Below are 25,215 nucleotides of genomic sequence, written 5' to 3'. Positions count from 1 at the left end.
CAAGAGTTTGGATCTGCTTGGGAGACACAGAAAGCTTTCGAGTGACAGCTTGCTTGCATCAAGGGTCAGCATTAACTCCTTTCCTGTTTAATATTGTGATGAAGGTGGCAATGGAGGAAGTGAGAGACCACGTGCCTTGGACTATGTTGTATGCGGATGACATTGTGCTGTGTGCAGAATCAAGAGAAGAGGCAGCTAAACTGGAAAGTTGGATGGCAGCCAAGAGACAGATCTGGAGCTAGAAGGAAATGTCATCAGGAAGGTCAGTGACTTTAGATATTTAGGTTCAACAGTGAAAGAGGATGGAGAGTCTGAGAAGGAAGTGGGATGCAGGATACAGCAGGATGGAGGAACTGAAAAGAGATGGCTGGAGTGCTGTGTGATAAGAGGGTGCCGATCAATCTAAAAGGCAAAATCTACAGGATAGTAGCGAGACCAGCTATGACATATGCTATGGAAACTGTGGCCCTGAGGAAAAATAACATCAGCAGGATGGAGGTAGCAGAGATGAGAATGCTTAGGTGAATGTGCAGTGTGACTAGAAAGGATTGTCTGAGAAATGCCTATGTGAGGGGAACAGTGAAAGTTACGAACTTAGGAGGAAAGATACAGGAGGCAAGGTTGAGATGGTTTGGTCATGTGATAAGGAGGGAGGATGAGTATGTGGGAAGAAAGGTCATGCGGATGGAGGTGCAAGGGAGGAGAAAGTGCGGGTGGCCAAAGAAAAGATGGAGGGAGATGGTGGAGGAGGACTTGAGGATGAAGAACTTGGATGTAGTTACAGCCAAAGACAGGAGGATATGGAAGAAACTCACTACAAACAGCAACCCTACTTAAGTGGGACAAGCTGCAGAAGAAGAAGAAGATATATTATCCACTAGGTTGCATGAGATATAGATTACATTATGAGACAAAGTAGGATTAAATCTAATATCAAAATTGAAGATATTTAACATAACGCTTTAATTTATGCAGATAAAATTATACTCCTAAATAAATCCAGTACAAGTTTTCTAGACTAACTAAACTGATTCACTGCAATAACAAATTTGGTGTGAAAATCAACAACAATTTGAATTAAATTTGGAAATGAATAACAGAATAAATAAAGCTGATATGATGGGAAGCCAGTTAAATAAAATTATATGGAGTAAAAGAGAAATTAACCAAAACACCAGACTAGCAGTATAAAAAAGACAGTATCCAAACCTATTTTAACTTATGGATATGAGATCTGGGTTAGAAATAAGACAGTCCTAATAGTCTAGAAATCACAGATGTGAGAGTTCGAAAAAAAAGTAGTGGAGTAAATAAATGGCATCAATGACAGAATTATATGAAAAAAAAAAGATATCACAAAGCCTTGATATTATCAGCATTCGAGACTGTGTAGACTAAACTAATCTACAAAATGGCAGGAAAAAGAACCACAGAAAGTCTAAGATCTAGGTGGAATGATGTGAAATGTGATGATACTAGAGTCATAACAAATAAGATTCATTTGAAATAAAACTAGTTAATAATAACTTGATCATGTGATACTATCACAGCACACACACACTAAGTAGCTACCTATCAGGAATTTGGATTGCAAGCAGTCTATTAAATAAAAATAATTAAGGAGTCATCTTGATTCGAAAAAAAAGTAGTGGAGTAAATAAATGGCATCAGAATTGTATGGGGAAAAAAGATATCACAAAGCTTTGATATTATTAGCATCATCTATCTTCTGAAGTAAAATTATCAACTTTACAAAATACTGTCAACTCACGATAACACTGTCAAAATGTCTCAATTAAAGAATGGTTGAGAATGTTATGGTAGTAGAAATTCACCATACCAACTGCCTACTATAACAAACTGTTTCCTGAGGTGATCCTATGAGTTTTCTAAGGTGACAGTTGACTGTGTTTTTCTAAATAACTGAAAATAAAAATATATTTATGCAAAAAACTTGTGTAAATCAAATGTTAAGTTTAATTTGTAAAGAGATAAAAGGAATACCATTCGTGAGTTTATAACTGAATTCAAGTCTGGAGCTTGGTATACTATCCCTGCCAGAATATAATAATCTGCAAGAGGAGTCACTAAAAACAACAATAAAAAAAAAAAAATCTTATTCAGTTATCAAGAACATTTGTATTTAAATAATTCATATATTCTGAAAATTCATAAAAGTGTTTTAATATTTAATAAATGTACTTATTTCAATTATTTATTTAAAAAGGTGGATTTTGATGAAGATATTAAAAAATGCAATTTTATACAGTCCTTAAGCTGTGAAATACCAACAAATGTGCAATTACAACAATTATTATTTTTTTTTTTATATAAGATGGAAACCAACATTTGTTAGAAAAAAAAAATGATTCAAAAATAACACTGCAGAAGTTTCTCCACATGTTTATATTGTAAGAGAACTGTGGTAAGCCATACTTATTTTCATTGCCGTTTGCTTTTTATAATAAAATATGATTGATTTATAAAGTATCAATGGGGTTTTATATAAAAAGACTATTTTTCTTTTCTTTTTTATTACTGCTTGGTTTCGTTCAGTTTCACTGTAGAAAAGGATTAAAAGAAGAATACAATTTCTTGTCAAGTAGAATTTACATTGTAACCAAGCAGAAAAACTTTATACAACCATCTCTGATTCATATTTTAATAATATAGTGATAGATAATGTTACTACTTGCATATAGAAATATAATTTTTGCATTGATTTAGCTTCAGTAGCTTCCCGAGTCTAGCTCTAACCAATGAAACCTCAACAAATGTCAAAACCATTATGGGTAGTGGCCCTTCTCATAATGCATAGCAACATACATATCCAAAAGAATGTGTTTTACAATGTAATACACTGAGGCAATGATGTTAAGTCAACAGCCTCTAAGTGCAACCAGGCTAGTTGTGAAGAAACCTCATGTGCAAACTTTGTATGCTTATACTTGGATAAAGGATTAAAACAAATAATATAATTATTTGTCAGTATATTTAACTTTGTAAAGTAACCAAGCAGGAAAAACTAAAAACTTTCTGCAATTATGAGTACACTCCATCTGGAATGTAAATTTTGCAGAGGTAAAAAGTTTCCAGAAGGGAAAAAATCCCTACCACTTCTACAAAACTAGTGTTGATTGGGGGGAAGGGGGTCTTTCTTTTGCCAGTAATCTTGCAAACTGCATCAATAGTAAATCACTTTCTTGATTCTGAGTGGTTTAACTCTACATTTCAAAATAAAAAGAATGCCTGAAACTAAACTCCAAATTAAGCTTACACTAGATTCATATCACAGCATATCACATATATAACTTATCCTCTTAAATTAACCTAATAACAATTTAGCAGCCAGCCTGGTTGGCCAAGTGGTTAGTGCATCTACTCTCCAGCCAAGATGCTGCAGGTTTGAGTCCTGCCTGGTTGTTTTTGATCGTCTTTCACCTTCTTCTCACACAAGGATATGTATCCTACCAATGCCAGACTCTGTGAGTCTGGCATTAGGAGATTGAAAAGTCGTAATAAGGAAAAATAGGGGACCCTGCATTAAGCAGGAAAAAACACTAGAAAGAAGAAGAAGAACCATTTAACTCATTATGAGATTAAGTCTTCAGACACCTTTATAACCAGAAGAAAAAAAAATTTTATTTACAAAAAGAACACAAATATACACCAATATTTCTTAATAACATAAGCACCAATATATACTTCAAATCACAAATCACTCTTTTTTACACTTCTACTTTCAATTACACACAAACCAACAATTATCCTTTATGGATAAAACTTCTGGAACCCCAGTTTCTTGCTTCCTACAGAACTTTCTCTTAGATTCACAGGAATCCATAAAAATTACTAAAACTTTATCAATAGCTGCATCACTTTAGAATAAATTCACTTTCATATCGAAAGTATCAGCATAGGTCGTTGAAGAAATAACTAAACTTTATCAACAGCTTTAAATCACCTTTCACACTCAGAATACTATTTTTTTTTTTAAAAAAAAAAAACTTTATTGGGCCCATTTATATATGAATGTGAGAACAATAAAGTTTCTTTCAGTTTTAACTGAATAAATCCTATGTGGATTAATTACTGCAATAAGCTTCACACTTATCTCTTTTTATAGATTTCTTCTATCAGTCTTCATATATTGAAACCATAGATTCTCCAACAGCTGAACTTAGTGATGCCAGTTAATGTTCATTTCACTTTTGCTCATGCTCAGAAATACAGTAGAACAACTTCTGCTTGAGTGCATCACTGTGCCCTACCCATTACTGGTTTCATTGTGTTTGAAACAATGATAAAATTCCTTTCATAGTGCAAAACAGATACTTTATTTTAACTTAGCAATGAAAGGAGCAGATATTATGACATTTCTTCATTTTATAATATCTTAAGCAATAAGGTGAGTTCATGTAATTATTCCAGCAACATGAACTATAGCAGCGACTTCGGCTTCTCTCATAAATTGAAAACAATGATTTTTTTTTTAACAATGTAAAAGCACAAACATTTCAAAAATCTGACAGCCCATACAACATTACAATTATACTCTAATATCTAATTTAAATAAATTTATTTTATATCTAAGCAAGACTTCAGTAAATAAAAATAAAATCCCAAAACATTTTGCTCACAACATACAAAAAATAAACAAATGTTTAAATAATAACTTTATAAAATAATACTGTATTATTAACTTCTTAACTTTAAACCCAATTAATTTTTTTTTTAATTTGTGGCATATTTGAATTTTAATATAGATATCCTACACTAGCTAACTCACCTTTAACTGAAAAGCCTTATAAAAGTTCTGTGCATCTCTGGATTTAAATCCTGGTTCTTTCAACCTAGGGACACATGTTCTATCACTTTTGCAACTATGCTCTACACATGAACAGTTGCAAAAATGTTACATAACCAGTACTGGTCTATTATTCTTTTATTTTTTTGTTTATTCTTTTTTAATGACATATCTATTAGAACAAGTGATTTATTTAAATAGTAGCCATATACTGTAAAAAATTATCAGAGGAGATTAAAGCTAGGTGGTGTATTATGTCTAAATATTTTATGTATTTTACTACTGATATTTCTCTCATACTGAGTTTAATCACTGAACTTTTTTATTTCTCAAAGGTAGTAATTTTCAAACAATCATTTCTGGTACAATTATTAATGCTGCTTGGGCTCTACTCAAGAACTATCTGGCAAAAGCAATGTTAGAATGTATTCCAAGAGTCAGGAAGTTAAATAAAGTAAGTGTGAAATGAATGAACAAAAAAAATTAGGCATGCAACTGGGGAGAAGAAGAGGCCATTATGGAGGAAGTGCAAGATGAGTAGTAATAATCTAATGAGAATACAAAGAGCAGATAAGGAAGTTGACTTGCTTGTAAGGGTAGCAAAAGTGTAGTTAAACTAATAATGTCACAATAAAAAATAAAAATAAATAAAAAATTAAATCCCAGAGAGTTTTTTCGATATGTAGCCATTAGCACTGGATAATTATTATTATTATTATTATTATTATTACGGGTATCTCCATGGAGTCAGTAGACTCATCGCGGGAGACCCAAACTAGCAAAACAATATCTGTCATATCTCTTCTTGAATTCATTTACAGATGAAGAGCTCACAACAAAGTCAGGCAATGAATTCCACTCATTCACCACCCTCCAGGCAAAAAACCTTGTTCTGACACCTTTGTTAACCACACTCTTCTTTAAATTCCAGAGATGACCTCTTGTTCTTCCATCACTATCACACAGCTGAAACATTTCCCCTGCATCAATCCTATAAAAACCTTTTAGTAATTTGAATGTTTCTATCATATTCACTTTTGCTCATGCTCAGAAATACAGTAGAACAACTTCTGCTTGAGTGCATCACTGTGCCCTACCCATTACTGGTTTCATTGTGTTTGAAACAATGATAAAATTCCTTTCATAGTGCAAAACAGATACTTTATTTTAACTTAGCAATGAAAGGAGCAGATATTATGACATTTCTTCATTTTATAATATCTTAAGCAATAAGGTGAGTTCATGTAATTATTCCAGCAACATGAACTATAGCAGCGACTTCGGCTTCTCTCATAAATTGAAAACAATGATTTTTTTTTTAACAATGTAAAAGCACAAACATTTCAAAAATCTGACAGCCCATACAACATTACAATTATACTCTAATATCTAATTTAAATAAATTTATTTTATATCTAAGCAAGACTTCAGTAAATAAAAATAAAATCCCAAAACATTTTGCTCACAACATACAAAAAATAAACAAATGTTTAAATAATAACTTTATAAAATAATACTGTATTATTAACTTCTTAACTTTAAACCCAATTAATTTTTTTTTTAATTTGTGGCATATTTGAATTTTAATATAGATATCCTACACTAGCTAACTCACCTTTAACTGAAAAGCCTTATAAAAGTTCTGTGCATCTCTGGATTTAAATCCTGGTTCTTTCAACCTAGGGACACATGTTCTATCACTTTTGCAACTATGCTCTACACATGAACAGTTGCAAAAATGTTACATAACCAGTACTGGTCTATTATTCTTTTATTTTTTTGTTTATTCTTTTTTAATGACATATCTATTAGAACAAGTGATTTATTTAAATAGTAGCCATATACTGTAAAAAATTATCAGAGGAGATTAAAGCTAGGTGGTGTATTATGTCTAAATATTTTATGTATTTTACTACTGATATTTCTCTCATACTGAGTTTAATCACTGAACTTTTTTATTTCTCAAAGGTAGTAATTTTCAAACAATCATTTCTGGTACAATTATTAATGCTGCTTGGGCTCTACTCAAGAACTATCTGGCAAAAGCAATGTTAGAATGTATTCCAAGAGTCAGGAAGTTAAATAAAGTAAGTGTGAAATGAATGAACAAAAAAAATTAGGCATGCAACTGGGGAGAAGAAGAGGCCATTATGGAGGAAGTGCAAGATGAGTAGTAATAATCTAATGAGAATACAAAGAGCAGATAAGGAAGTTGACTTGCTTGTAAGGGTAGCAAAAGTGTAGTTAAACTAATAATGTCACAATAAAAAATAAAAATAAATAAAAAATTAAATCCCAGAGAGTTTTTTCGATATGTAGCCATTAGCACTGGATAATTATTATTATTATTATTATTATTATTACGGGTATCTCCATGGAGTCAGTAGACTCATCGCGGGAGACCCAAACTAGCAAAACAATATCTGTCATATCTCTTCTTGAATTCATTTACAGATGAAGAGCTCACAACAAAGTCAGGCAATGAATTCCACTCATTCACCACCCTCCAGGCAAAAAACCTTGTTCTGACACCTTTGTTAACCACACTCTTCTTTAAATTCCAGAGATGACCTCTTGTTCTTCCATCACTATCACACAGCTGAAACATTTCCCCTGCATCAATCCTATAAAAACCTTTTAGTAATTTGAATGTTTCTATCATATCCCCTCTTCTTCGCCTATCAGCCAATCTCTGCAATCCACAAGCTCTCAATCTATCAATGTAGGGAGCATTTTTTTATATCACTCACCAACTTGGTCACTCTTCTCTGAAACCCTCTCCACAGCCTCCTCATCTCCAAGGAATCCAGGTGACCAGACCTGAGCACAGTAATCCAAATGTGGAAGTATCAATGCTTTATAAAGGGGAATAATAACCTCTTTATCTCTGGATGTCAGTGTGTTTCCTCAACAACCAAGTAATCCTATGTGCAATCTTGGACACCTTAGCAATGTGTCCTCTGAACTTCATCTCCTTATCTACCAATACCCCTAAGTCCCTAGCCTCATCAATCTCTTGGAGTACCTTTCCATCTATGTAGTACACAGCTGGTAATCTTTTAATCCCAAAATGCAAGACTTTACACTTTTCCACATTGAACTGACATCCATTTTCTTTTGCCCATTTTACCAGCTTATTTAAATCCTCCTGCAAACTTTCAACATCAGCTTGATTTTTTATTGCACTACACAACTTTGCATCATCAGCAAACAACTGAATATCTCCCTTTAAGCCGTTTCCTATATCATTTATATACAAATTAAACAACATTGGCCCAAGCACAGAGCCCTGAGGCACACCACTGGTCACCTGCCTCATTCTGGACTCGGCTCCTCCATACACCACCTTATGGTATCTCTCCCTGAGCCATTCTCCTATCCATATCACCAATTTAATATCCATTCCCATCTGCTCCAATTTGCGTAACAGTGTTCTATGGGGTATCCTGTCAAAAGCCTTAGCAAAATCCAGAAGTACCACTGTGTAGCCAGTTCCTTTGTCCAACTCTGATGTTATTCTATTATGGATAGTTAATAGATTGCTAAGGCAGGATCTACCTTTAACAAAACCATGTTGGCCTCTATAGAGTATCATATCCTGATCCACCCATTCTTGAATTTTGTCTTTAACCAACTTTTCCAATACTTTTACCACTACTCCTGAGATGGTGATTGGTCTGTAATTCAATACTGCAGTTTTAGAGCCACCCTTATGCAAAGGAACCACTTTGCCTAACTTCCACTCCCTAGGGACCATACCAGAGTTCAAACTTAAATTAAATATCCAGGTAAGAGGGGTTGACAATTCATTTGCACATTCACGCAACACCCGAGCTGATATTCCATCTAAGCCTACCGCAGTGTTTGCATTTAAGTTTCGCAATATATTTAATACCTCTGATTCTTTAGCTTCAATTCTCACATTAGGTATTGCTATAGGTATAGAGATATCCTCACTTGGGTGATAGACTTTTGAGAAGTGATCACTCAGTAACTCGACTATTACATCTGATTTTGTCACCTCAATACCATCAGCACCCACTAAGGTTATCCTTCCGAAGTCATTCTTCCTCTTACTTGCCACATAGCGGAAGAACTCTTTGGGATTACCCTTGATCTCTTTGGCTAAGGTCTTCTCATAATCTGATTTAGCTTTTCTTACTATGCTGGTAACCTTCCTAGCTTGAGCCTTGTACTGCTCATGGGTGTCCTGATCGCCCTTCTCCTTGTAAATTCTCCATAACATTTTCTTTTTTTTGTAGTTCAAGCTTGATACTACTGCTCATCCATCTAATGCCTGCCTTGTTTGACCTCCTGACCATGGGGACACAATCTGATATTGCTTTCCTCAGATACCCACTGATTTTATCCCAAGCACTGCTAACATCTTTCCCTTGCAATATGTTCTGCCATGGGATGGCTGCAAGCTCACTCCGAAGCTTGTTATAATTGCCTAACCTGTAGTTTCGTACATACCCCTTCTTAATAGAAAAATCCACAGATTTTGCAACCTCCCAAGTCAATACCACATGATCGCTTTCACCAACTGGAGGTAACGAGGTCACCTTACTTATGCACATAACCTCTGAACCAATAACCAGGTCCAACACTCTCACACCACGTGTCCCTTCAGTTACGTGCTGTTTCAAGTAATTATCTCGTAGCAGATGTGTGAACTCCATTTCCTTTTTGCTACGTGATATTTCCTCCTTCCAATTGATATCACCATAATTAAAATCCCCCATAATAATCACTAAGCCTTCACTCATTGCACTAAGTTGCTGATGCATGAATTCAATATCTCCCCCTGTACTCCCTGGCCTATAGCAGCATCCAACTGTATATTTGGTTGCGTTGGTCACTATTTCGCACCAGACTGCCTCAAATGAACTCTCATTCACATGTCTATCATCATGATATACTACTTTCTTTGGCTGCAACACATCAGCTATCATCAACAGTACTCCTCCTCCTGTTCTATCTTCTCTATCCTCCCTGAAAATACTGTACCCATCACATTCAATTCCAGTGACCACATCTTCTGCTGACAGCCAAGTTTCACTAATGCCTACAACTTTTGGTGAGATTTCACTGACTAATGCCAAAAATTCTTCTCTCTTATTTCTAATGCTTCTAGCATTGGTATACAAAAATTGCAGATTCCCTCTAGATCTTGTACTGGCTTTAGAACTGATATATAAGTCACTAACTACCGTAGTCCTATGCCGATTTTTTCCCCCTCTCTTCTGCAATTTATTCTGCCTATAAGGATCAATAAATACACAATCAGTGCTAAAGTTTCTCTCTCTTACACTCAACCTTTTCAATATTAGTTTCCCTGCCCAATAACTTCAACCTGTTCAGAAAACAATAACTTCTTCAATCTCTTATGTCCTTCCATGTTAAGATGCAGTCCATCTCTAGCATACAACTGCCTTTTTCCTTCAAACACACTCCAAACATCAACAAACTCCAGACCTCTTTTTCTGCACATTCTTGCAATCATATCATTCATTATCATTGCTCGTCTACTTAACTCGTAATTGTCAAAACGAGGCAGCACACACACTATTCTCCCATTGACACTTTTCCTCTTCACAATATCTAATAATGTTCTTAAATCTTTTCCTACCCGATTTATACTACCTCTCAGGTCATTCGTACCCACCATAACTATCATCTTGTCTGTTTCATGCCCTCTCTTTATTGCTAAAGCCACTCTTTCTATTGTACCATCAGCCAAGCACTCCTCATGCATACCACTCTCCATACCCTTAATCATAGAATCACCATATATTTTACCACTATTAACTTCATTCAAGTTCACACTCATGGACTCATTCTCTACACTATTCAGCATGACTCTCCCAGCTTCATTACTCAACTCTCTATTACTTACCCCCCCACTCTCACTACATCTCATTTCTTCTTGGCCACTTGTGGTTTTATTATGTTGACTCCCAATCACTCCCATACTATTTATTACTGAATCATTCACCAAAGACTCACCCATATGTAATCCAGTTCTAGTTACTTCAGCTAAAGTAATCTCTATAGTCCTAATTTCTCTGTTTAACACATTAAACTCAGCTTTAACTTCCAGTATCTCCTTACCGATCACTTCCACTTCCTCATGAAGAAGATGAAGGTCATTTTTCATTTTCATAAACTCCCGCCGAAGTTCTTCCGCTACGGTCCCGATGTCAGCTTCCATTCCTAAACGCTCCAGCCTATCCCGACACTTCTCACATACGTCGACATTTTCTTTCTTTTCATTTTGCCAGACCGACCACAGATCCTTCACATTTTTCGGTGCATACATGTAGCAGTTTCCGCAACGCATCCATTGCGAAAAATCTAACGCTGAGCCAGCCTTTCGTGTAATAGTAGAAGTCCTGCGCGCCGCTGACGTACGTTTCTTGTTGGACGCCATCTTTACACGTTGATATAGTGAAACAAACGGCAGTGAAAACACAATATATACAACACAGTTCTAAACAATAATACCACTGAAGGACACTTGTTTCTAACCGATGCACAATTTTAGCACAATTTGTGACAAAAAGCCACACTATATTTAACTTTAAAAACACGTTTTCTAGACTAGCTTAACTCGACCGCCACATTTACCAAGGACACTAGCGCCACCAACCATAGATGTGCCAGAAAAATTCACAGACATCAATTATATTTTGTTTTGTCAGCCTGTACATGTTATTCCTCAGCTCTGGCCAGACAGACCTTTATTTCATTCAAATGTGCTATTTCAAAACCTCACAAAAAATTATCTTGTTATCTCAATTTCCATTTTTGTTACATTGCAGAGATGAAATCTTGCAAAACATTTCGAAGTTATACTAAACAATAACTCTGCTTTCACTTCACGGAAGTTAATAAATTTTGACATTTAGTATATGTTCATGCAAATCAATTTTGGATACAATTAGACACTGACTCACAAAATGACTAACTTGATAGAATTTAATGAAATGTGATATTTAAGATCTCAACTAAAATTTCTCACATCAACTCAACTTTGGCTTTAATCAGATCATTTTCAGATAAAACTAAATGTTCAGAGTGCAAAAACCAAAAATGGTTCTAGGTTCAGTTATTGTGATAATGAATGAAATGCTATACAAGAAGATGATTATGAAAGGCATCTTTTTATGGTTATCTCTGATAATTTCTTCATTGATTTAAGTTTTTAAGTTTTCTGCTTTTGAAGGGCTTGGTTGCTATTCATTTTCAAGCACAAGAATAGATAAAACATAAAAGAGAGCTTGGCTGTAGACTGAAATTCCACTATGTCCATGGATTTTTATGGATGCATTTAGGTGGAGATGATTTTCTTTGTCCAGTGTGAGACAACTATTACTGGAAGCTGAAATGGCTTGTAAATGTTATGTTTAGTTTTTAGAACAGAGTTTCCAGCTTATCTAATCCTTAGCCTATCCACAGGACTAATATTAATGTACTAGAAGCCAAAAGCCTTTTGTGAGTGGCAGTCACTTAAGGCAATGAAGTGAGAACAGACATTACTTTAAACTGTTATTACTAAACTCATGCATAGTCGATCAACTCACAGTGCATCAAGTGCTAAGCACAAACTCATTCACTATAATGAATTACTGAGAAGTCCTAGCCAAAGTAGCAACACTACTACTATAATTTAAAGGAAATTCACTATAGCAAACTTTCCTCTAACAAACAAATGCTCTAGGCCCTACAATTTTTTCTACAGTAAGAGTTCATTTCAGATCAGGCCTAAGTATCTATTTAAAAATATCAAATTCTAAAAACTCTTTGTTTCTGACTGAAGTCGTGTTAGATCAACATAATTAAAATGCTAGCATGAAAATTATATCAAGATAAAGTCAAATTTTCATAAATCAAAACTCTTATATAAGATTTACCTTGTGTTGGTGAATGCCTGTGTTGTTTTCTAATCACATAAAGAATAGGTTCTTGAACATGTAGAAGATAGTATTCCAGGCCAGTCATATTTCTAATGAATTAAAACACTTTTAAAAATTAATTTATTGTGCCACTTGCTAAAAATGCAATCAAATCTTCACTACAGCAAACACTTACTATACCAAAAACTCTTGGCAAAAATAATAACATAATATCACATTATTCTAAAAGAAATTCACTGTGACAAACCTTCCAGTATAATCAACTATTTGTTGGCCTTCAGGAGTTTGCTATAGTGGGGAGTGACTATAATATGCATATGTTATAGTCAATCATAACTGAATATAACATATATATGCATTCATGAACCAGTAATCATAACTAATGTTACCTACTGCATTGGTTATAAATATTACACTAAAATTGAATTTATATGGAATTAGAAATCTGAAAATAAAAGAATAAATTATAATAATCACCTGTGCTAATATTTATTTATGATTGATATAAGGTATCCCAAAAATACTGTTATAGCAAACAGTATAAGAAAGTTCAGTGTTAGTATACTGGAATTGTTTATTTGAAAGATCAACACATGTAGGTATTCTGCAGAAGAAAGAAGTTCAAAATTACCATCAGAATCCCCAATTTTGATGAATACATCAACAATGTAGTTTTTCAGTCCTGTCTTCTGCAGGTTTCACAGTCATGTATTATCTTTTATCATACATTCTACAGAAAGATATAATTATTATTATTGCACGAGCACCTCCTCGGAATCCTAATGCTCACTATAGGATTTCCAAACTATCAACACAATATTTATCATACCTCTTCTTGAAACCATTAACAGACAAAGCACTCACAGCTGACTTGGACAACCAATTCCATCCATTCACCACTCTTCATGCAAAAAAAACCCTAATCCTCACACCCTTGCTAACTACATTCCTACCCAACTTCCAGGGTCAGAACCTTTTGTTCTGTCCACTCTAGCCAAGATTTAGTCCACTATTATTGCACATGCACCTCCCCGGAATCCTAATGCTCACCATGGGAGATCCAAACTATCAACACAATATTTATCATACCTCTTCTTGAAACTATTAACAGACAAAGCACTCATAGCTGACTTGGGCAACCCATTCCATTCATTCACCACTCTTCAAGAAAAAAAAACCCCTAATCCTCACAACCTTGCTAACAACATTCCTACCCAACTTCCAGGGACAGAACCTCTTTTTCTGTCCACTCTAGCCAGGTGCTGAAACATGTCTCCTGCATCGATCCTATAATATCCTTTAAGTAACTTAAATGTTTCTCTCATACTCCCCCTTTGTCACTAATCAACCAACTTTTGCCATCCATAAATCCTCAATCTAACCCATATGGAGCATTCCACAGACCACTCACCATCTTGGTTACTCACCTCTGGATCCTCTCCACCACTTCCTCACCCTCAAGAAACCCAGGTGACCAGACCTAAGCACAGTAATCCAGATGTGGTCATATCAAGATTTACAAAAAGGAATTATAACTCCCTTATCTCTGCTTGTTATGTTATGTTTCAAATGGCTGGAATTGCAATGTCCAAGGTGAAACAATCTTGTTTCAATGATGTTCACACTAATCCCCCCCCCCCAACAAAAAAGCATGAATATTAGCTTTATTGGAGGAACAAAAAACAGTCTTCAAGTTATAATACATTCATCACTATCATCATCATGCATGAGGCTCAATGTCTTTTAGACATCGTTACTCTGTGACTTTTCTTATTACAATGATGTGATAAGAAAACATGACAGCTTAAAATATTTAGCAAAATCAAATGCTACTTCATTAATTGATAAGGATTAACAGAAGTTCTTCACGTGCACCTGTATCTGTTTACTGAGCCATTTATTTCAAAGTCTGCATATTTAATGAAAATATTTTGAAGATGGTTTGATGTCATGAACGCAACATGTTTGTGGCAAAATGTGTTTGAGGAGAGACTGAACATGAAATAACAAGGTATGAATTTGTAGAAAGTGTAATATTTTGTTAGACTACAAGTTATCAGTGAATGCCAAACAGACTGAAGGAATGAAAGTTTGTGTAAATGGGGTAAGTGAGTGAGGGAGTGAAAGAACATATGCATGAAGAAATGAAAATAAGTGGATATGGAAGTGAGAAGAAGTAGGAATGAAGAAACTACAGAATGAGAGAGAGAGAGCAACAGAGTGAAATTGCCAGAATGCAAGATTTGAAGAGAGAGTTGCTCAAAATAAAACGAGGAATATGAGAAGTGATATTAAACATTTAGCAGAAGCAAATGAAGTACAAAAGGATAGAATGAAAGGAAAAAAAAAAGATAAACAGAATAGCAATGTATGGAGATTCCATTATTAGAGGTTTAGTAATGAGAGAGACCATATGGTCTGCTTTCTACAAGGGAGAATGAGCAAGACAATTCATGCTTTGGATATGAGGAGGAAATGAGTAAGAGAGTTAGTGGTGGTGGTGGTGGTGGTAGGGACAAATTATTTAATTGAACATAAGGAGAATGTAAGGATGGATATCAGTAGGTTATTGAGGAGAGCAAAAGATAACAGTATAGTGGGAAAGGTTGTTAGTGTGTTGCCAAGGTATGACAATGATGAGTTGAGACAAACAGTAAGAATCATGAATGGTATGCTGGCAGAGCTGTGTGAAGAGAAGGGAGTGCAGTCTGTAGATGTGTGGCATGTGTTGGAGGAAAGAACGGATTTGTACAAAAAGTGACGGATTGAATTTCAATGGCTTTGGAGTGAATGACCTGAAGAAACTATTAGTAGAAGTAAGTGCAGCATGTGTGATGCAAGCAAGAGATCAGAAGAAGTAAGAGGTGGAGTGAAAGATCAGGAGAGTGGAATGGAAGAGACTAAAGTGCTTGACAATGGAAACAGTAGTAGTGTGAGAGGTGAAGAGAGAACAGGAATGCCTTGGGTGGACAGGGAGAGTGGATGTTGGAAAGAGTAGTGAATGTGTGTGTGTGTATAGGGATGATCAGCATAAGAATAGAATGGAATGGATCAGGATGTGTGTGTATCTGTAGGGGAGGGGGTAGTAGTTGAGAACATGGAGATATATGGAACAAGCCAGTATAAAGGTGATTGGGCAAGGGCAGGGCAGTGGAGAAATCAAAACCAACAGGTGTCTTGGTGAAGGACATTCCAATGGGAATAAAAATGGAAAGGTATGACTTTTTTTTTTTTAAGAGGAACAGAAAGAACAAGAAGGGACAGGGAATGCTGCTGATGATAGCATGGAATTATGTCCACATAAGGTGGACATGAAAGAGGGAAAGATGGTGTGAGGGAGAGGTTAACAGGAAGAGATATTTAGTTGGATGTTGCTATAGGCCAGGGAATATAGAAGATGGTGAAGAAATGTATAAGCAACTTGGGTTAGGGAAGGATGATTTTAATTATGGCAGTATAAACTGGAACAAAGAGATAGCATTTGCAAATAAGGAAAATGAATTTCTTGAAACAACTGTCTCGGGCAGTATGTAAAGGAGGGCACGTGAAGATTGAGAGTTTCAAATCTGATCATTTCATCAGAGGATGTAATTGTGAGTGGGGTATCGCACTTTCCTTCAGTTGGTGAGAGTGATCATGAAGTGATCACTTGTTGTAGCTAACATTATTAAGATTTCTGTGAGGAAATGATATATGTGGAATTATTACAAGGCTGATGATTATGAGAAGCTTAGGAGACAACTTGGAGGTACGGCATGGAATGAAGAGTTGAGCAGAAAAGAAATAAATGCTACTTGGAAACTGACACAGAGAGATACTTAACAGCATCAATGTGTGAATGTATTCTAATGGTCAAAATGCTGAATAAGGTAGGTGTCAAGTGGATGAATTAGGGGGTTAAGCACGAAATCTGGAGAAAGAAGAAGAGGAAGGCACTTTGGAGGCAGCACAAGATGAATAATCATAATATCAGTTGCATGAAAAGCATAAAGAGCAGGCCAGAAAAAATGCAGTACGAGTAGAAATTAGCATCTAGGCCAAGAAAAATCCTTGTAAGTTTTTTCAATATGTGGCAAGTGGAAAGAAGAATAATTATGGCATGATGATGTTAACGGATGAGACTGGTAACAGCTGCAGAGCACACAGTCGAGGTATTCGGTTAGCGGTTCATCAGGATGTTTCATCCTCAGTGTGAAATCAGAAGCTTAAGCCTAAAGAAGGAAATTAGGGAAGATTTACTGGTGAGTGAGCATGAGGTATATGAGGAGTTAAGTAAGCTAGATGTCAATAGGACAATAGGATTTGATGACATATCATCATGTGTCTTAAGAGAATGTTCTAGGGAGTTAGCATCAGTCTTGGCCTACCTGATTAACAAGAGTCTTGTAACAGCACAAGTCCCAAAGGAGTGGAAGGAAGGTAAAATTGTTCCACTTCACAAAGGTGGTGATAAAGCTAAGGCCACAAATTATAGGCCAATCTGTATATCTGGAGTTGCAGGTATTGAAAAGGTTAGCGAGAGCTAGGACACAAAATTGGGTTAATAACATCAATCAGTAATCGTTGTGTTTGTCAGCATGGGCTTGTTAAAGGGAGGTCATGTTTTACCAACTTGCTTATGTAAAAGGTGATGAATGCATATACAGTGGTATATTTAGATTTTAAAGGGCTTTTGATATACATTGCCACACAACTGGCAATCTAAAACATGTACTCCACTCTAAACTGGAATGGACCAGATTGGATAGGAGACTGGCTCTCAGGCACAGTCACAATTTCAATGAAAAGGGATTAATTCAGTTCTGACTGTTCTATTTTCTGTAAATAATGCTCTGTTTTTTTTGGTTTGTGTTCCACTAAATATTCATTGAAAGTATTACTATGGGTGCATACTTCATGTAGATAATTTTACTCTTGCCACAAATTCCTCATTATACTTCGACTTTTTAATGCTACTTGTTCAGTTAGGTGATGTAACACCCCTTCTCAGTTATAACATCAAACAATAAGCAAATAATACTTTTTTCAAAAATAAAGTGCTATTAGTCTGCACGGTTAGCCTAGTGGCTATGTACGCTTTGCAACCATATGCTTGGGGAAGGAGTGTCCTAGGTTCGATTCCCGTCGATGATGTGAGGAGCTCAAGGATCTTCCTCAGCCATAGCCAAGTTAGCCAGTCTTGGGTGTGGGAAGCAAGATTTCCCCCCCTAATTTATCTGGGGTTTTTCATCCCACAAGCAGGCAAACTGGCCCCATGAACACACAGTCATAAGATACCTCCAGGAATAAGGAGTAACCAACCTATTCCATAGGATTTCGGTTCCGAATGCCTACACAGTAAAAAAGTGTAGTAGATCTGCATATGAACGTAAATTAGGAAAGTGTTATTATTAGAAATGTGTTTCATTACATTTGGATGTACATGAATGCCAAACACACACAAGACAGTTCAAATATATTAAGCCATGGATTTTACTCCATCATGAGAGATGGCAGTGAAGTGCCCTCTTATTTAAAAAAAAGAAAGTACATCTTTTTTTTTTAAATCTTGAGGGACATTAACCAATTTTAAATATAAATGGACATTTCAGCAATATTTATACTGAGCTACAGCAAAAAGAGAATTAGGCCTTGTGTGTAAAATCCATTTATATCGAATATAAAACTTCATCCCTCACTGTTTGAAAATGATACACTTTTTTTTTTACTATAGGTTAATGATTATGCATAATGGATAATAGATGATAAAACCTTTACAAAGTCGCTCAAAATTCTACTAACAGCCACCTTAACTAAGATATCAAACGTCACCAAGCCTCCATACCTCAGTCAATGACAAAGCTCTTTGGATAGGAAAACCTGAGTATAAATCTGGTCTAGGATGTGTGAAGAACCTTTATAAGGGTGCTTTTTTCAATTGCAGATGAGTTAGCTAGTCTCATATGGAAGTGGCACACTTTTTTCCCTCTTGGAAACTCATAACTTTTGTACTGCAAAAACAGGCAAATTAACCAGAAAAATGACTGGTTTGTGTGTTTTGCAAACATAACATATTAGTCCCCTTTACTTCAGCTGTAATTCAAAACAATCCCTTGTCATCGGTGATGCCACTGTTTTCAAGTAAGTGTGCCTGAAATTTGCTAACCTACACCCAGTTAATTATTAAAGGGATACTTTTCTGGCAGGAAGATATGTTGTCTAGACCTACAAGCTGGTAGGTAACCTTCACTATCTGATAATACTATCTTCTTTGTCAGAAGCCTGAAGTTATTGATGCCATGTTTGGTCCCAGTCTGAATAAAACCCTTCAAGGACAAACATATTATAACTTTCTTCATTTGATGGTACAACATTAAAGTGGATGAACCTGATTGAAGGAGAATTTCTGAAAAGATGGCACATAATGCTGCTGCCACCCATTTTGCTTATTAAATATAAATGGACACTTCAGCAATATTTGAGCTGCAGCAAAAAGAGAATTAGGCCTTGCGTGCAAAATTCATTTAGATCAAATATAAAACTTCATCTCTCACTGCTTGAAAATGATATTTTTTTTTAAATACAGGTCAATGATTATGAATAATGGATAATAGATGATATCATTTACAAAGTAGCTCTAAATTCTATTAAGAGAATCAATCTGGTATTATATGTAGCATGTTATGACAAGACCGTGGATTCTCTTTATCTAACCATAAAAAAAAAAGATGATATCATTTACAAAGTCACTATAAATTCTACTAAGAAACTCAATCTGGTTGTATTGTATGTAGCATGTTGTGACAAGACTGCAGATTCTCTTTATCTACTCATAAAAATGAAAAACAATTACAACATCATAGTTAAAAAAAATAATAATAAAAATAAATTCCACACATTCACTTCAATATTCATGACATAAACACAAGTATAAATAAAAGACACATTCTCATTTACAGGCATCCAGACGTGATCTGTTTCTGATTATATCTCAAGTTGCAGTTATGATCACCACTGCTATACATCCTGTCAAAATTATACTCTGTGTACTTATTACTACTATAAAGATAACATAAAGGCATTGGTGACTTTGTACAAGCTAATATTCCACCAGAGAATGCCCAATGTGTAATATTCTCTTTTTTGACCTCTGGCTTAAGGTTTCCTTGCTCCATTCTGTAACATTCATTATTGTTTCTACTATTTCCCAAATTCTGAGAAGCATTCTGTTGTACTTGAGTGCTCAATTTTATTAAGTTCAACTACCCAAACAACTTCAACTGGCTCCTTTTTCCAGTTCCATAAAAGTTCAAAGAGATGCTGAGATCTGTAAGCAATGATCAAATCCAAGTTGTCCATTGATCAACTAGAACATCAGACAACCCTTTCCACTCTTGATTTCTCATCAAGTAGTTCTCCTTCCAAATACCAGTCATTCTCCTTCTGGTAACCAAGACCATAATTCTGTGTAAGTTTCCTCTCCTATGAGAGATACTTTCCTCAACCACTCTTAATCCTGAGTTCTTTGACAATACAATGATGCCAAGTTGATTTTCTGAAATCTACTCTTTTTATTAAACGAACTATTCCCACTCTCCTGATCCAAATATGTGGTCTGATCAAGTGACAGAAATTATTTTTGCTGGAATGAAAGTACAGGAATAAACATAATTCCTGTCCACTATTCAAATTTTGGTTTTTCAACAAGTGTCAATGCAGTCCAAGAAAAATATTCAGCCTACTGCAAGTGCTTTGAAAAATTCCAGTTTCATTTTTAGTCTACAGGGAAGTTAAGCAAATTTATTTTATTACATGAATTCCACAACCCTACTGTACATTGGTACTGTGAGTGGCTAGGGGTTATATAAATAAATTTCACCCTAGAGATCAAATATGAAAGACACTTCAGGTTTCTAGTTAGCACAGTGATCACACACTACGCAATGAAAATCATCTAACCAGCAAATTGCAAAATAATCATCAAACAATCCAAATTAAACTTCTAATAATCCAAAATGCTTCTTACAAATGGCAATCACACTTTCTGATACCTTGTAAAAGCTACTGTGTGCAACTTCTGTCAATCTGTAATCAATTTGGAGAGAGGGAGGGAGGGAGAGAGAGAGAAAATGAAGGCCTTCACTCTCTTTTATCTGGATATAGTAACAACACCTAAAGACCAAGCTGACCTCAATTTTTCTCCTTCAAATCCTGCACAGATGACCACTGCAAGTCATATGCAACCATATACCAGAAAGTTTACACTACATACCTCCTGTGGCTTTTCTCCAAAAAGATATCAGAATAATCTTGAACTAGATATAAAGATAATCATAATATCCTTCTGGTATATGAAATATCTTTTTAATGAAGAAAAGATCATACTACTATGATCTTTTCTTCATTTTCTTTCTTTCTTTTATCTTCTTCTTTTTTTGATAAAAACTGTTGGACAAAACAATGGTTGTTGATCACTGCAATGACTAAATTTACATAAACATTAAAACTATAGTGGTTATCGTGGAGTCAATATTTTATTACCACTTACGTTAACTGTTCAGCACTAAGCCTTTGCATCTTCACAATTTCATTGTTGCATGTTCTGTCATAAAATGGATTGGTTCTTTCAGAGAAATAATCCATGACATTACTGGGATTTAGGATAGGAATCCAGGCACTATCATGCCAAGATATATATAATGGGTTATCTGCAAAACAAATAGCAAATGACAAACAATTAAATGAAAGGAACGCAGAGCATATAATATTAATATAAGTTATGATCAAGCTCCAGTAGTACAACTTCTATATAATTTTAAGAACACAGATAGATCAGAGTGGGATCGTTTTGAATTACACCAAAGCAATGAAAATTATGAGGCTAATGTATTATGCCTGGTAATTATGTGTACATTAATAATACCTCAATCTGTTTTCAAGTCTGAATCAGAAATGCACAACTGCTGCCAGAGCTGGATAGCAAAGTATTTGAAGTTCCTTTGAAAATTAGTATTTGTTAGCGGAAGTACATTTCTGCCCAACTCTAAGTGTTGTCCTTGTTATCTTATAACATATGTTATCCATATGCACAGCAACTGTTACCCTTAGGCATCATACTAAGGAATAGCCAATTACTAATTGGCTATCCATTCAATGCTAATCCTAAGTGGCTATAATTTTTATCTGTTAATGTTTTTTATTCAGAAGCAACATTTCAAAATAAAAAAAGATTAACAGATAAAAACTTCAGTCACTTGGGATAAGAATCTCCCAAAGTGCTAGTATGGATGAGCCAACATTCTAATTTAAACTAGGATGATATAAACCAGATGTCAGAGCTTTTCTTAACCAATTGCTCATGCTTAAAATGGTTTATATGTTTTATGTTATCATCTAAATAAACAGTAAAGTTTTTATATTTGGGAAATATCAATATTACTTATGCAATATCAATATTACATATAATGCATTTCCACATTATGTACAAATAATATTGTAGTTATACAATTAAGTACACCAAATATTTGTACTTGAATTATATGTAATCAAAAAGGTCTAATCCGGAACCAAATCTTATTTCAAAATGAGTTCATTTCCCAATTCATAACTTTGAATTTGAGCTTTGGGTTAGCTGCAGAAATGGAAAATTTAAACTTAATAAATTAATAATATATAAATAATTACTTATTGCTTATTTAATTTTATACTTTAGTCTATTGAGGGTTAGGTGCTTTTGGGTTGGTTCCAAAGTTATTTTAAACTTATATAACAGTACTATTATATTTCTTCATTTAAATTAAATTGTGCTATCACTGCTGAAAATATTAGAATAAGAACGTAGGTGCATTCTACATATTCTTTATTTATCTCATTTTCCTTTTACCCTCTTTTACCTTGACGTGTCGAGGTTTTATTAATCATTGGACCTAAAACGGTTCATAGGATAAAGTGGTCAGCCCTATGCAAGGGTGTATCCTATGTCCATAGCGTTGAGTTCTCAAGGCTGGTTTGCCTGCTTTGTGGGATGAAAAACCCCAGGATAAACTGGGGAAAAAAACCTACTGTCCACACCCAAGACATCAAATGCCCAACATCAAATGATTGCAGAAGCAATCATTTGATGTTGTCTGCAAGGATAGAAAAATCAGAACTTCATGGTGGACACAGCAAGTAAAAGAGGCAGCGAAGGAAAAGAAGAAAGCATATCAAAAGTTCCTGGTAAATAAGTCAGCTTGTGCTCTTAGAGAATAAAGAGACAAATATATGGAAGCTAAACACTGTGTAAAATTAGCTAAACAAAAATCATGGGAAGACTTTGGTAAGAACATAGAAAATAAATATCAAGAAGGTGGCAAGATATTCTGGAGGTTGTTGAAGAAGCTCAGAAATGGAGGAAAGAGTCTGTAAAAGGAATTAGAGACGATAAAGTTGATGTGAAAATTGGATAAAACGATATCCTTGAAGTATGTAGTAATTACTTCGAAAAATTGCTAAATGAAATAAGCAGCGATAGCACAGTGGTAAAAAATCCTCAACAGGCATATAGACAGGAATAGACATCCATACTTGAAGTAGAAAAAGCCATCAAAGGCTTGAAATGTGGAAAGGCAGCAGGAGTAGATGATATTCGACCAGAAATGTTGAAGTATGGAAGTATAAAAGTCTTACAGTGGCTGCACTGCATAGTTCAGAAGGCCTGGACAGAGGAACGAATTCCTGATGATTGGAGCAGAGCTCTCATAGTACCCATATATAAAAAGGGAAATAAAACTGAATGAGAATTACAGAGATATTTCTCTACTCAGTGTTCCTGGGAAGATTTATCCAAGTATACTTGAGAAATGGTAGAGAAGAATTGTGGAAGAAACGTTTGGTGAAGCACAAGCTGGATTCAGGCCAAATAGAAGCCGTCAGGATCAGATATTCACTTTACGACAAATAGTTGAGAAAGCATGGGAATATAACAAAGATCTGTATTTAAGTTTTGTAGATCTGGAAAAGGCATATGACAAGGTGACAAGAGAGAAGCTATTCAATACGCTACAGTTATATGGTATCAATGGGGCATTATATCAAGCAATAATGAGTCTTTATTTGAGTTGTAAATCAGCAGTTAGGATTGAAGGAAGTACAGGAAGATGGTTTAATGTTAAATCTGATGTGAAACAAGGATGTACATTATCCCCTCTGTTATTCATTATCTATATGGATCACATTATGAAGGAAAGTGGTATTAAACCAGATATCAAAATTGGAGATGTTAATCTCAGCTCTTTGCTTTATGCAGACGATCTTATACTTCTAAATAAATCTGCTACAAGTCTGCAAGATTCCCTGACTAAATTGAATAACTGTTGTAATAGATTCGGTATGAAGCTCAGAAATAACAAGACAAAGAAAATAGGCAGAATCATTGAAAATGTCAACTGCATTGTGAATGGTGAACTTATAGAAGTAAAACATTTCGGTTACTTAGGCACAATTTTAAGTGAAGATGGTAAATTAAATATGGAAATAGACAACAGAATCAACAAAGCTGGTATGGCAGGAAGTCAACTGAATAAATTTATACGAAAGAAGAGAGAAATTAGTCAGAATGCTAAATTAGCTATGTACAAGACAGTGTTCAAACTAGTTTTAACTTATGGATCTGAGAGCTGGGTCAGAAGTAAAACACTTAACCAAAGACGAGACCACAGATATGAGAATCCTGAGAAAGATTAGAGGCATGAACAGATGGCATCAATGGCAATATCATATTAAAAACGAAGATATTAGGAAAGAACTTGACATTGTCAGTATCCAGGAATGCGTTAGCAGAGCTAATCTCAGGTGGTATGGTCACTTAAATACAATGGGAGAGGAAAGATAAGTAAAACAAGTGTTCTCTGCCAGGTGGGCAGGAAAACGACGGAGAGGAAGACCAAAATATAGGTGGATTGATACGGTAAAAAATGCCTTAGATGATAGAAATATAAGATCTGGTAATGTTGGAGTCTTGACCAGTAACAGACTGATTTGGAGGAAAATTATAGATAGGAAGTTAGTAATGATGTAAATTTTTCATGTAGTACTATCATATCTTGTACACCCCTTGAGATAAAATGGCAGGAATTTGATGATGATGATCATTTGAATTTCATCAGTGTCAAATAGTCATCATAAAAGAAAGGAACAGAGAAAAAAAAATGGGGGGATGCATGTACCTATATTATGGAGTCCTGGTTGAAAAGGAAAGGCAATAGTTCTTTTCAAAATATAGGTGAATCGCTTTTATTTTCTTTTGTCCTCTTAAATTTTGAATAGCCATCCTCAGTGACAATTCAAAATGGCCAAGACATATCTATTTTTCTGAATTAATTATTGCTTTTCTTATTTAATTTTATAATTTGGAGTGAGGGTTTAGGTAAGCCAGGGATAGTTCTAAAGTTATCTTAAGTTAAGCCAATGAGTACTAATTGTATCTGAGGAGCAGCATGAGTGCAACATTCAGAAATCTTGAAGGATATT

At 35.0% G+C, this 25,215-nt stretch overlaps 1 protein-coding gene across 1 annotated transcript in view; it reads right to left on the bottom strand.

Annotated features, from left to right (window-relative positions):
• LOC150101419 (mediator of RNA polymerase II transcription subunit 6-like) overlaps positions 1-25,215 on the bottom strand; it is a 72,112-nt gene that overhangs the window by 44,397 nt on the left and 2,500 nt on the right. The window contains exons 2-4 of the mRNA XM_090400314.1: positions 21,254-21,413; positions 12,724-12,815; positions 2,005-2,087 (exon numbers count right to left, since the gene is read on the bottom strand). Of these exons, the coding sequence (XP_090256440.1) occupies positions 2,005-2,087; positions 12,724-12,815; positions 21,254-21,413 (335 nt within the window). The remainder of the gene's footprint in view (positions 1-2,004; positions 2,088-12,723; positions 12,816-21,253; positions 21,414-25,215) is intronic.

The sequence above is a fragment of the Typopeltis vanoorti genome, chromosome 11, assembly GCF_054136105.1.
Source record: "Typopeltis vanoorti isolate ZY-2024b chromosome 11, IOZ_Tvanoo_1.0, whole genome shotgun sequence".
NCBI lineage: Eukaryota > Metazoa > Arthropoda > Arachnida > Uropygi > Thelyphonidae > Typopeltis > Typopeltis vanoorti.
Note: the sequence above shows the minus strand (reverse complement) of the source record. Positions and strands in the feature narration are given on the sequence as shown.